This window comes from Drosophila sulfurigaster, chromosome 3, assembly GCF_023558435.1.
Source record: "Drosophila sulfurigaster albostrigata strain 15112-1811.04 chromosome 3, ASM2355843v2, whole genome shotgun sequence".
NCBI lineage: Eukaryota > Metazoa > Arthropoda > Insecta > Diptera > Drosophilidae > Drosophila > Drosophila sulfurigaster.
The window spans coordinates 15,572,173-15,585,675 of NC_084883.1; the positions used below are offsets into that span (position 1 = coordinate 15,572,173).

Genomic DNA, 13,503 nt, shown 5'->3' on the forward strand with positions numbered 1-13,503 from the left:
TCTTCCTTGTATAGCATATTATTATACCAAATATAGACATTCGTGTAAAACAGTATTTTCTGGAATAATATCCAACTGTAGTTTCCACCCTTGAATAGTATATTATTATATCAAATATAGTCATCCATATATTTTAGTATTTCTTGTTGAATTGATAGTACTGCAGAGAGAAGCGGATATCTCGAATACAGTATATTTTATTAATTTTATATATAATAATACTGCATTGGTTAACATTTATCTCGACTTTAGTTTTCTTATTATTACCAAATATAGTCATCCGATTATTTAAGTATTTTTCCGATATATAGGACTGCAGTGGTAGCGGTTGGAAGCATTTAAAATGTTGCAAAATCAACATGTGCAATTTTAGTGCCTTTTTTAGACAAATGATGGACGACAACTGAGTATTACATTTAAGAAGACGAACAGAGAAAACAGAGAACGAGTGCAAGAGAAAAGTCTGGAGTGTGCATTGAATTTGAGTACTCGAGTGAATGGGTATTGTTATTCAATCTATGTGCACATGCTTAACGTAACATGGACACAATCACACAAACACACTTACAATCACACACTTGTGGTGGGCGATGTGAATGGACAAAGAGGCGGCAACAATGACAGTAATGCCATCATCATCTTCATCCTGTTGTCGGTGACTGCATTGATAAAGAGACAACAAGCAGCAGAAACAAACAATGGGATGAACAAGATGTGACAAAACACGAATAAACCTAACGACACGAATTAAAGTTAAATCCCAATCTCTCTCTCTCTCTCGCTCTCTTCGGAACTTCATTAATTATCATCAAAGTGTTGCATTTTATTTGCCAAAAACCACAAAAAGCATGTTGCTGCTGTCAACGCCTGAAACTTTTCAGCAACAACTGCAAACATTTCATTAAATGAAATTTGTGATTGTTATTGCTGCTAATCCCAGGCAGAGCAGCAGCAGCAGCTGTTCAAGTGCACTTCTAAAGTTCATGCACAACTTATTTGCCAATTTGTTGCCATGGCAATGCAATGCAGTTTATAAGCTCTTGGCTCTTGGTGTCGTAGTATTTATTTACTGCTTCATTTGCAGCTTCATTTATTTTGCATTGACATTTAAAGTCGATTCGGCTCGATGCTCAGCATCCGAATGTGACCTTCGGCTTACGAAATGGCTAAAAAAAAAACAACCGCAGTGCTCACATGGATTTTTGGTGATAGAAGCCCGCGCGGCCAACAAAATCAGCAAAAACGTAAACAAACACTTGGCCTTAGGCTCGAACTGTGTGTGTGTATGGAAGATGCAAAGAAGCGTGGTGAAGGGAAGCAGCCAAGAGCCGAGGCGCTGGCTCGTGAAAGCTTTTTGTGGTCGACGCAGGCGCAAGCTCTGAGAGAGAGAGAGCGAGTCGTAGCGAAGCTTTGTGCGTGACGTCAGCTCCGTCACCCTCCACAACAACAACAACAACAAAGGAGTCGCCAAATGCCAAGGACTCTCACACGGATTCAGACTCGATTTCGACTCGGCAAATAACGCCAATGCCGCATTCGCTGCCGCTGCTGTTGATGATGATGCGGCTGCTGCTGCTGATGGTGACGCTCAGTGCCGTTCGAGACATTCGCCAAGTGAGACGTGAGTGAGTGCCCAGTGAGGAAAATATATTCAATTTACACATACATTGAATACACGTATGTGTGTGTATACAATTTGCACGTGTATAAGTGCTGCGTGGGTGCTTCAAGTGTCTATGTGTTTGTGTTTGTGTGTGTGTGTGTGAAAGTGGATGCTTTTGAGCGTCAATAAAACAAACAAGTTTGGCAACCAACGAACGAAGCTGCCAGCAAGCACAATATCAACACCAACAACAACAGCAACAACAACAAGGACAACAATAGGAGCAACAGCAGCAGCCACAGCGACAACAAATACAACAAAACTAACAATTAGCGCTTCAATTGCGAAACCAACAGAAAACGCTTGTGGTTCAGCCTCCCAGCTCGCACCCTCCTCCTCCTCCTCCCCCCTTTTGCTAGCCACAGCAATATAGCGTTCAATTTAAAGGTAAATTGGTAAAACAGGGCTTCAATATATTGCGTTGTTTGTGTGCTTCATTGCTGCTTATTGCGTTTGGTTCTCATGCGTTATTTACGCACACGCTTTTAGCCCAAATGCCGCAGACAATGAAAACAGCCAAACATATATCCGTGTATAGTACAAAAAAGTCACACACACACATACAAACAATTACTCGAACATATAAAAATATGGCCAACAACCGCACGAGGCGTCGACAACGACGCCGACGACAAAAAGGCGACCAAAACACGAAAACATGGCCAAAATTCGCCGAAATTCGGTCAATATTTGTGTCTGACTTTGCGTATGTGTGTGTGTGAGTGTTTGTGTGTGTATTAAAAGTCTACTGACTACAAACAAAAAATACAAAAAAAAGGCGAAAAGGGAAATTTTCAGCAGTCTTGTGCTTTGACAGCGAGCAACGCTCTGTGTTTGCAACCAAATCTGTGTCAGCATAAATTGCGACGCAACGCGATTCTGTTTGAGCCTGGCCAAAAGCAAAATAAAAATGAAAATAAAGGGGGTAACACAAAACACAAAAATAAAAAAGGCTAAAGCAGAACAAATGACAGGCGAAGCGCGGCGCATAAAGCAAATTATTATTTATGCAAGTTATTTTCGCCATAAATTATAACGAGTGCGAAATGCAAAAAAAACATTATAGAAATAATAAACGCATTAAAGAGAAACTGTGTGCAAGGAAATTCAATACGCTGAAGTTGAGGCTTAGTTTAAATTGAAGTTTGATTTAGCAACGAGGTGTAGAAGTTTCTTTTGATTTGAAAATAAATAAAATAGTATAAATTGATTCAATGAACGTTTTATAATATTCATTTGAAAATATTGAAGTTAGGATTAAATAACTCAAAATTTAAGTTAGGAAAGTTAGAGACAACAATGAGATGTAATAGGGCGGAATTATTCTTAGAATATACCAAATTTATCAAAATATACCGTAGACAATATTTGGTACATCAATATGCTATTACCCAACAAATATACCATAGTACACAAGATATACCAGATTGTCAACTAAGACCCAAATTAATAAATTAACCAAATAATAAAATATACTGTAGGTTATATTTGGTATATTGATATACTATTACGTTCAAAATATACCATAGAGTGAAAATTATACCAGATTGTCAACTAAGACCCAAATTAATAAACCAATAACAATAATAAAATATACCGTAGATTATATTTGGTATATTGATATACTATACCTTTCAATATATACCAAAAAGTACAAAATATACCTGATTGTCAAATCCCTGTTACACACATTTGCTGTAGGCTAAAAGTTTTAACACCCTTCTATTCAACATGCAAATCTCGTTTTAAATATTTACAATTTATGTTTGCAAACTATGTTAACAAAGCATTCAGTTCAACATTATATTTATATTGCAATAGAATTTACAACAAGGGCAAATCACTTTATTAAGCCTGCAAGTTGTAACTCAATTGAAAACTATTGCTTATCTTTGGATATTTAATAAATAAACAGAATTTGTTTCCACACTCAATTAAGAATTCTCAATATAATTGAAGTAGCAAAGTAATTTATTTTCTTTCTGTTCAATATTTAAATAAAATTGAGTTGCCAAATATTGAATAATACAATTCATAATTCTTTTGTGCCTACACTTTATTCTCTAGAAAAGTTAAAGAGAGTTTAGTTGTTTTTCAAATTAAATTAATACAAGTTTGTCAGTCATTTGTCAAACAACTTGCAATTGAGTTTTACAGACAAATTCAAAGCAATATTCTTTCATGCATTCACTAATTTATTTCGTAGCTCGCAAAGCAAACTTAATTTAATCACAGAGCCAATTAACTCTAATTATTATTCGAATTTTTGTCTGGGCACGCGTGAAATGTGCGTTGTGTAAATTCCACAAATTGTTTGCATTGCTGATGCCAATCAAGGCCACGTGTTGTTCTCACCTGTCCGAAACGACAGTTGTCAGGCGTGTCACAAGGTGATTCCCGTCAACGTAATCGCTTTCTCTTTTTTTTTATATGGTTATATACAGTCTTTAAGTAGACAGGACATGACTATCATTGGATCAGGAATTCATATCCGATCTGTGCTGTGCTGTGTCTGCGAAAAGGATTTTAAAGGCGAAGCTGTGAAGCGTTTTATGGACATGTTATTAAATCCTCTCGACAAGGATATGCATGCAAATGTTTTATGCTCGTCAAAGAGAGCGCACATGTGTGTGTGTGTGTGTGTGGCATGTATGTGTGGTGGCACACAGGCATGGAAATAGCGAAATATTGCGTGCATTTTATTACAATTATTGTTACGCATACGCCATGTGGAGCAGCCCGTTGCGCGTAATAAATCGCTTGACAATAATTCACGAAAGAAGAAAAAGAAGCAGGCAAGGCAAAGCAAGGCTATTAAGAAGAGGGACTTAAAGTATTTCCCAAGTGGCAAGCTGTGCGCACTGCGCCCTTTTGGGGATTGTCGCCAGCACAGCACAGCACGGCATAGCAGTCAGCCAACCAGCCACGCCCCTACACACACACATATATATATATATATATATAGCCAAGAGATAGCCAAGTAAAAGGCTCACACATCCGCTTCATGCCTTGCGCCTTGTGCCGAACTGAGTTCCGCTTCCTGTTCCTGCCACACACAAAAAACAAAACGCAGACTTAGTTTGTAGGCTGCACAGTGTGATGCCACGCACCTTCCTGTGTCGTGGTATGTGGCCTGTGTGTGTGTGAGTGTGTGTGAGTGTGTGTGTGTGCACGCACACTTGCTGATTTGACATGCTCTTAATGCCAAACAAAAACATAAGCTCAAGGACATGAGTGCAGCTCGTTTGCCGACGGCCCCAATCTTCTTGCCGCTGCTCAAAGTGTGCCTCAATGTCATTATGTGTAAATTTTTAATGTTGCGAGCCCAAAGAGGTTGCAACACCAAGTGTAGCAAGAGCAACAGCAGCCAGAACAACCCCTCGAAAGTAGGTTATCAAATTGTATAAGCAGAGGGTTAGGACTCTGGGGGGCTGCTGCCAAGTTGTTGCACTGAATCCTCCGCTGCCACATCTGCCGCAAGACACAAGAAACTTTTACTTATCGCACACACACACACACACAGAGACAACAACATTTACACAGACATTTTAATGGCAAAATCATTTACTGACCCAAGATTACACAGCATTAGCAGCAGAGCTCATCCTGCCACCTTCGAGAAGGATGTCAATGCGGGGGTGGGGGCGGAGGGCATCAGAATGAGGCATCAGCTGAAATATTTTGCATGTTTTACGCTACGGCTCGCTGCCAATTGGGTCAAGCATTTTCATTTCGCGCCTGGCAAAAATATTTAGTCTACCCAACACACACATTCGTAGCTTACTCACACCTCTAAGCGTAAGCAGAAACGGAACCGGAAACCGCTTGCCAAACTTGCTTAGGGAGAACAAGTAGAAAAACAAGTAGACAGAAAAAGAGGGAGAGAAAAAGAGAGGCGAGAACAAGCTGTAGCCGCATCTATTTAGTTTAATGAAAAACACAAACTTTTCGTTGTTCTCCCGCCACTTGCCACTTGCTGCGCTGCCACAAATTAATTGCAAACTAAATGAGTTTCTCCACTCAAACTTTCGACTTCTTCTCTATCTTGTTGAAACACACAGATTGCAGTCAATATACTCACTCGTACACACTAATTGTGTGCAGTCGGTTTAATGAGAAGATGAGGATCTCGTTCTAATTGAGCCACTCGGCGTATGCGCAATATTTCACAACTATCAACTATCAACTTTCAACTTTGCATGGAAAACACAAATAATTAGATGATAACTTCATTTATGGCATCGACGTTGAATATTCAGTTGCTGCTTGGAATTTATACGCAAAAAGTTTCCAGTTCCACACGATTATGAGGAACTTTATTATGTCGGAACACAAAAAGGCGAGCAAAATATGCTAAATGCTTCAGCTACTGAATGGCCAAGCCAATGGATGGTGGATGGCAAAGAAGGGAACATTCAGCCTTTTGCCTGAGCCTGTAGAATAATTTGCATATCAATGGAAAACATTACTTTAGCATGACGTTGATGTTGTCGACCTGCTTTAACATTTGCTCTATGCGTTTTTAGATTGAAGCAACTCGATAAGGATAATCGAGTAGAAGTACCCAGTCAACAGGAAATTCATTTCACCAAATGAAAAGTGAGTCATCAACTTGAGCTGGGGATATTCAAAACGAGTCCAGTAAAAATCAATGCACATTAGAATCGTGTTGATGGACAGTTCGATGTTGTCAGATGTTCGATGTCTGTTTTTGGCGAACTGCGTTTACTTAACTTATTAATTTGCAATTAATTTCCATGTCAGCGTCAATTGCATGCAACAGCAAAATGAGCAGCAAAGGGAAGCGATGACAGCCAGCGGTAAATAGAGAGAAAGAGTAAAAGAGAGATAGAGAGAGAGAGAGAGAGAAGTGAAGGTGAAGCCACTTAATGCTGCCTCGTTGGCTTTTCAGCTGGCACATTTCAGCAACAAATTTTGAAAATTTGTTTTCTGTGCCATTTGAATGCAAACTTTGCTGAGCTTGACTGCACCGCAAAATCTGACAGACAGCACGACGCTGCAGCTGCAGATACTCTCATGCATAGCATAGATACAGATACAGATACATCTGCATGTGTGTGTTTGTGGGGTGTGGTGTGTGTGGGTGTGTGGTTGTGTGCGCTATTGTCTGCGCAGAGATTGTTGACAGTTCGCTTGGAGCAAAATTCATAAATTTGCAGATTTTTCAAACAAAGCATATTTATGCAAAGTTGATGCTGAGTTTATGTGCAACAAAATTGTGTGTCTGCGGAAATATAATTATGCAACTTGTATTAGGGATAAATTATGCACCTTGTTGAAGTCGAATAAGATGAGTAAACATAAAGATAAAGCGAGGTTGCATAAGCTAAACACACACACACACACACACAAACAGATTACTCTAGGGTCCTGTGTTTAATTGAATTACATATACACAGTTTAAATACCTTCAGCGCACCTCTCGTCACCCACAAACGGGTCAAGTATTTAAGTTGAACTTGGCCAACACATAGATGAATGCAGCCTGCCAAAGCCAAAGCCAAAGGCAAAGCCAAAGCTGTTGTTCAACTGTGTTTGGTTACTTTACCAGCTCAAAGGAGTCGAAGGGGGCGAAATTCTTGAGCTGCATGCGAATATATGCAATTACAGTTGAGTGCACATCCTTGCCAGAGTCTTTTGCTGTCTTTGACAGTGACTGAAGAATGGGCTGCCTTTGTGGCCAGCCAGCCAACCAGCTTCATAGCTCCATAGTTTTAATGGCCAGGCAGGAATATAATCAAAGCGCTAACACTGGAGACGCAGCTAATTATGGCTTATGCTTCCCGCTTTGACATCAATTTCAGAACACTTTTCCTCGGCTCCTTTTGAATCGCGCATATTTAAGGCAAATTGCCCTGACCTGCATTCAGTTTGCCAGCAGTTGCCTTTCAAGTTTTGTGGTAGATTTGCGATCCTGGGAGGTTTAGCAACTGCTTCATTTATTCACGGAGTCACGGCATGTTGATAATTGCGCTCTAGGTTTTAGAGAGACGCATTTTGCTGATGGTTCAACCACAAAGAGCGAGAATATAATATGTTGGCACTGCCTGAAGTTGACAAGCGATTTCACTCAGTTTACGTTATGTGTTGCCTTGATGTTTGATGTTGCCCCCGCGGCCCACTTGAGAAAACTAGTTAATGTGCTCAAACTTTGCGACGCATTGAAAAGTCCTTTAACTTTTGGTGCAACTTTTTTAAGCCTCGACACGGAATGAATACATAAAAAAAAATGTTGTTCTATACCAAGTGTGCTCTGAGTTCGTGTTGAAGTGACAGCGGCAGAAGCAGAGGATGACAGGAAAACAGGATCTGTCGGTTGGAAATATGCCCAGCTAACCGGATGTATTGCCAACTAAAAGATACTTCTGCGTTTCCGTCTAACCTCATGCTGTCGCGCTATGCGTCGCAGATAGTTTCCGTATCGCAGCAACTCGCAGCGACTCTTCACCTGCTCGTTGTGCCTCCTCAACGTCTCCAGGCGCTCGATTAAATGCCGCTCACGCCGTTGCCGATGCTCCTCCATATCGCTGGCCAAGTGCTCCCTCGTTCTGAGCCAGTTCTCCATGTGTTTCGCGTGGTAATCAGCAACCACTTGCCTCACTCTATCCCCTTGCTGCTTGAGGCATTCGACGCGATCGTTTAGGAAAAGTTGCCGACGCTCCTCGACAGCTTGCCTCTTTAATTTGGCGCTTCGTTCACAGAATTTGCGTCGATAGTTGACCACATACCTGGGATAGTGTTCTTGCCGCGCATTCTCACAGTGAATATAGAAAGAGACGCTGGGTTTCACATCCGCTTTGACTTCTTCCTGACAATAAGTCTGATATCTGTGAGAGAATGGCGACATCGGAGTCGAATAGACGACATCTGAGCACACGAAATGCGGACTAAAGTGCATTTTAGTTTTTCTTGAATTTTGTTCGGGTCTTCCAAAATGATATTTTGAAGTTTTAAGAACAGATTGATGTGACCCGAAAATGTAGTATTCAAATGAAAGCTTGTTGTGCGTATGTTTTTCATTAGCAAAGTTTTGTGTCTGCAAATTGCAGATGGCAGACATTCTTTTAGTTGAGTTCCGAGATTAGTTCATGCACAAAGCATATACACGGATTTAACCCAAACAGAGGAAAGTTGTGTGTGTTATTATTATCATGATTAAAGTTGCTGTTTGTGTAGCCCAGCGCAGACTGTTGGAGCTTGTTCCTCTCTGGGGTTTTGAGTGGGTCGCCACCATAAAATACATTACTATTAGTCCCATTTGAGGCTTGTTTTGGGGGTAGGAGATTCTCCCGTAGCTTAAGTTCCCTAACTGCAACAACTGCGCACCAAACTGTGTGTGTGGCTGTGGTCATGTTGTGCTCATATATATATATCCATCCTCCATCCACAGAGAGCACACATATGTTTTGTGGTCTGGAGTCAAGGTGCAGCCAGGTTGGCTTTACATAAGACTCCTTGTTGTGCCCGCTGGGCAAACCTATTGCACCACGAGTAGCCCGCTGCTTAAGCCTGGTATTTATGGTATTATTTGTCTGACCAACAACAACAACAACAACAGCAGCAGCAACAGTAAAAAAAGACGGAAAATAGAAGAAAACCTCAAACAACATCTTTGATGGTGCGTTGTTATTGTTTTCTTTTCTTTTTTTTTGCTTTTTTAGCTTCGCCTCAATCGGATTAAAACCTCAACTCAGAGCTCAGAATTGTTGTGCACATTCACAAATATGAACTCGACCACAAAACGTTTCATATGTAAGCAACGGTTCGGTGAAGCAAAAGCCACAACATTTATTTATTTGACCTGAAATTAAACTTTCGTAAAAGTTGATCAAACATGGCAAGCACGTAATAACCAAAGGAAACACTTTAAATAATTGAACAGAATGTTTTTAGCATTAAAGTTCTACGACTTCGTAAACGATAAATGAATAAGTATGATGCATCGCTTCATAAATTTCGCACTATTGCTTTTAGTTGCTGATTGCATAATTACGCGAAACGTCAATTAACGAACGCAAATGATTTATGAAACATGATTTTTCATGGGCCTGTGCTTGTACTGTGCACTAATAGCAAACTCAACACTTCTTCCACGTATCGAGTTGAGCAAAGTTTTTCCGGCTGTTCGCAAACGAGCAATTTTCCATTTCCATTTCCATTTTCATTATGAGCTTACGACTTTTGGGTTTACTGCTGACCGGGCATACAATACTCGTACATACACAAACACATCTAGAGCAATGCAGTCAAACCGATGCCTGACACGCAAGACTCGACAAAATGGCCGCAAATTGAAGTCATGGCTAGCTCCCTGCCTGCCTGCCTTGAGTGTGTTAGTGTTGGCATGTGTGTGTTTTGCCGAGCAGCAAAAACTAGTTTGCAGCTTTTACGACCAACTGTAAAATTGAAGTCGGCAGACGGAATTAGATTTCCGCCAAAAATAAGTTCAATTTTCTCTGTATATATACATACATAATATGTATTACATATACATATGTACGGTCGCTAGACTAGGTAAAAATACCAGAATACACAAAAATACTAAACAATCAATAAGTGATCGAAAGCAAAACAAAAAAAAATGGCGTCGCTAGCTTCAGTGTTTCGGTCACTCTCGTTATCGATAACTTGTTCGAGTGCAAGCTCTCATCGCGAATACAAATTCCATGCATAAATAATTAAGCGATGGATACGCCAGCATTATTGTGACATTATCTCTATATCAATGAAATTATTTGTCTATCTGTGAGTGGCAGCTTAGTGAAACGATTTCGTTTTTTTTTTTTCAATTTATTTGCAGATGAATTTGCAATTGCCGACGACGACAAGCGGGAATCGTTAAACGCAAAGGTTGAGCAATTAAAGGATTAAGTGGAAGTGGAAGTGGACGGTGAAGGAGCAAGGATAACCGAATCGACGCGACGCCCCAACATCCTGCGGCTTATCGGTCGTGTCTCTGTGTACGTATTCCCTCGGTCACTTTGTAACGTAGTCAGAATCAGAATGTTAGAGCGGGCTGCGCATGGTGCAAATTGTGGCAGTTGAAAAATACTCGTGTCAGTCAGTCGGGAACAGCACTTGTATTCAATACACACACAAGCAAGCAGGCAAGCAAGCATACATACATACAGGGAGTACTAACTGGGCAGCAACTAAAGAGCATAGTGAGCGATAGACAGACACGGTCGGTCAGCAGCTGCTGCTTCAGTGTGTGAGTGTGAGGTATGCAAATAAACGGTCTCGCTGCCGGACCAACCATGGCCGCATCAGAGCCACCAGAGCCGCCGCCACGCAATCCGGATCGCATAAATGCCTCTCTGCACAAGCTCGGCGAATCCGTAAGTACACCAAGTACAACAACCCGAAAAATGTACAAAAAAACCTTAAAAAAATACGAACACCCCCGTCAACACCTCCCTCCGCTACCACTCAAAATAAACCCGCATGCCTCAGCCCCATAGCAGCAAACCACAAAAAAAAATATACGAAAAAAAGAAGAAAAATCCAAAAATACGAAAAAACGAAAAAAGAAGCTTCCTCATTCACTTGATGTTTAACCTAATTGGGCCTCATTCATTTGCTTGTTAGCGCCACTGGAAATCGGGGTAGGGGTTGAGGTCTAGGGGGGTGGAGAGAGGTAGTAGAGGTGGGGGCAGGGTGCAGGGGCTCTCTACAACATACAATTTGCATGCCACTCTGCTCGTCATTCTCCTGGAGCTGCTCCACTTTCACATGCTACTACTTACAATGTATATATGTATTGCTCACTTGTTTCGGCACAATTTCCATTCCATTTCCACTCTCCGCACACACATTTTCATTGACTAATTGACTTGATACGGGAGGAGTCTGTCTGCCATTAGCTTCACTCTCTTTCTCTCTACTTTTCTCTCTCTCTCTATGTCTCTTTTATTCTCTGTTTTGACATTTTCTGCTATCATAGTTATGCATATACTACACGTAGAGCTGCTGCTGAATCTCTGATTGAAGTGCATCCATCCACTAAACACTTGCCTAACTTTGCAGAAAATTGTCAAGTCGCTGGACTCGAGTGTCACGGCTCTCAAAGAGAAGTCCGTCAACAACAACAAGCCCGTTAAGCCGCTGCTCTCCCCTCGACAGCAGCAGCAACAACAGCAACAGCACGAATACACGAGACTTGGGTGTGGCCACCGCCTCAACGACAACCACGACAACAACATCAACAGCGCCGCCTGCCAAGCCGCCCGCCACACTGTTGGCCAACAAGCGGGATCTGACGCCCTCCGCCTCCGACAGCAGCTCGCCGGCCAGCTCGAATGGTAGCTCGTCAAATCAGACGCTGACGCCACCCATGACCATCGACAACCAGAATCGAATGGCCGCCAAAGGCGACACATTGGGCCAGAGTCAAGCACAAGCAATTGGGCTACCGCAATCGCAATTAGTGAATGGCAGCGGTGCCATTTCCATCTCCACAGCAGCCATGATCCATGCGAATAATTCCAATTTGATTGCAGCCGGTCACATGGCGCAGGTCTCCTCGCCCAGCAGCAGCCAACTCAGTGCGGGTAAGTGAGAAATATTCCCTCCTTCATCCTTTGATATCCATCTCGACGACATTTCAGCTGCTTTAGCTGTGCAACATTTTCGAGGGGGAAGGGACAGATACACACATGAGTGGACGCAATTAGCTCGACTGCAAATGTTATGTGGGATATTTATTTTATATACGAATTTTGTATTTTTTCAATTTGGAGGTGAAATTTAAAGCGACAGCAAGAAAGATTGTCTGCCATTTAAATGTCATTTCATTATTTACCACAAGAGAACAGACACGAAGAACGATATTTAAATATTTGCATAATTTATTAACATTCGAAAGCCGCGCTTCCGCTTTGGTCACATTATTCCACACCACCTTCATGGATGCGGGTCACACCTGTCCAAATGTCCTTCTTTGTGGTCACATGCTGTCTCTTCGTAATGGTTTAATGCCAGCCTTAAGCTTATCATTAAATCATTTCGCATTTCAAGTCCGTAATTGACTGAAGGCTTATTGCGAACACTGCGAAAAAGTTGTGATTTAAATTACCTTAAAAGTTGTTGCTAAAAACCACAGAGAGAACTTGCTGCAAGTGCAGCAATATTATTCTATAATTATTTAATTCAACAAAGAAGGTAAAAAGTTTTCATCTTGCAAAGATAATACAAGTTTCCGCAGAGAAGTCAGAGAGTTTTGTTCAACAGAAATCAGAATAAAATAAAAGCTTTCCTTTACAAAGACTTCTTTGAACTTTCCGTTTAATGGAAAAGAATAATACAAGTGCTTTAAATACATTCAATATTGCACAATAGGAATATTTATCTTAATGTTCTCTTCACTTAAAGCTTTAATATAATATTAAAATGACTGAAATCAATGCTGCTTTAATGAATACTTGTTGAAAATGCGACAAGTTCTCAATACAAGCAAGTTACTTAAAGCACATTTCTTTCGAGCAACTGGGAAGCTGCAGCAAAATCTGTTGTGTGTGCGAAATGTACTTTAAGCTACTTTTGACATTGGAAACTTGAACAATTCCTTTTCGATCAGACTCAAGCACAAAAAGAAGCAGGTAGAGAGTTGGAATAGGAGGGGAGGCAGGTGGTTAACCGGAACCCAATCTGTTAAGCTGCTACGGGTCGAATTAAATTCCTGTAGCGTCCTGCGGCGATGGGCCATAAATGTCGGGGACATGCAGGACGAAATCCGGACAACGACCACAAAATGTAGCAACCGTATCCATAGCGCACGCAAAGTATGAAAAACGCAAATCTGCGGCATTTCTCAATGCCCG

General features: G+C 41.1%; 2 protein-coding genes across 2 annotated transcripts in view; one reads left to right on the top strand and one right to left on the bottom strand.

Moving 5' to 3' along the window:
• Positions 1-13,503, top strand: part of LOC133844379 (kazrin) — a 56,422-nt gene that overhangs the window by 27,383 nt on the left and 15,536 nt on the right. Inside the window, 3 exon segments of the mRNA XM_062278331.1 lie at positions 10,485-11,022; positions 11,711-11,797; positions 11,799-12,234. Coding sequence (XP_062134315.1) covers positions 10,909-11,022; positions 11,711-11,797; positions 11,799-12,234 — 637 coding nt within the window. The 5' untranslated portion in view covers positions 10,485-10,908.
• On the bottom strand, positions 7,863-8,655 carry LOC133843890 (uncharacterized). Its single transcript, XM_062277649.1, has one exon. It carries the CDS (start codon positions 8,580-8,582, stop codon positions 8,037-8,039), a length of 546 nt encoding a protein of 181 aa, XP_062133633.1. The 5' UTR covers positions 8,583-8,655; the 3' UTR covers positions 7,863-8,036.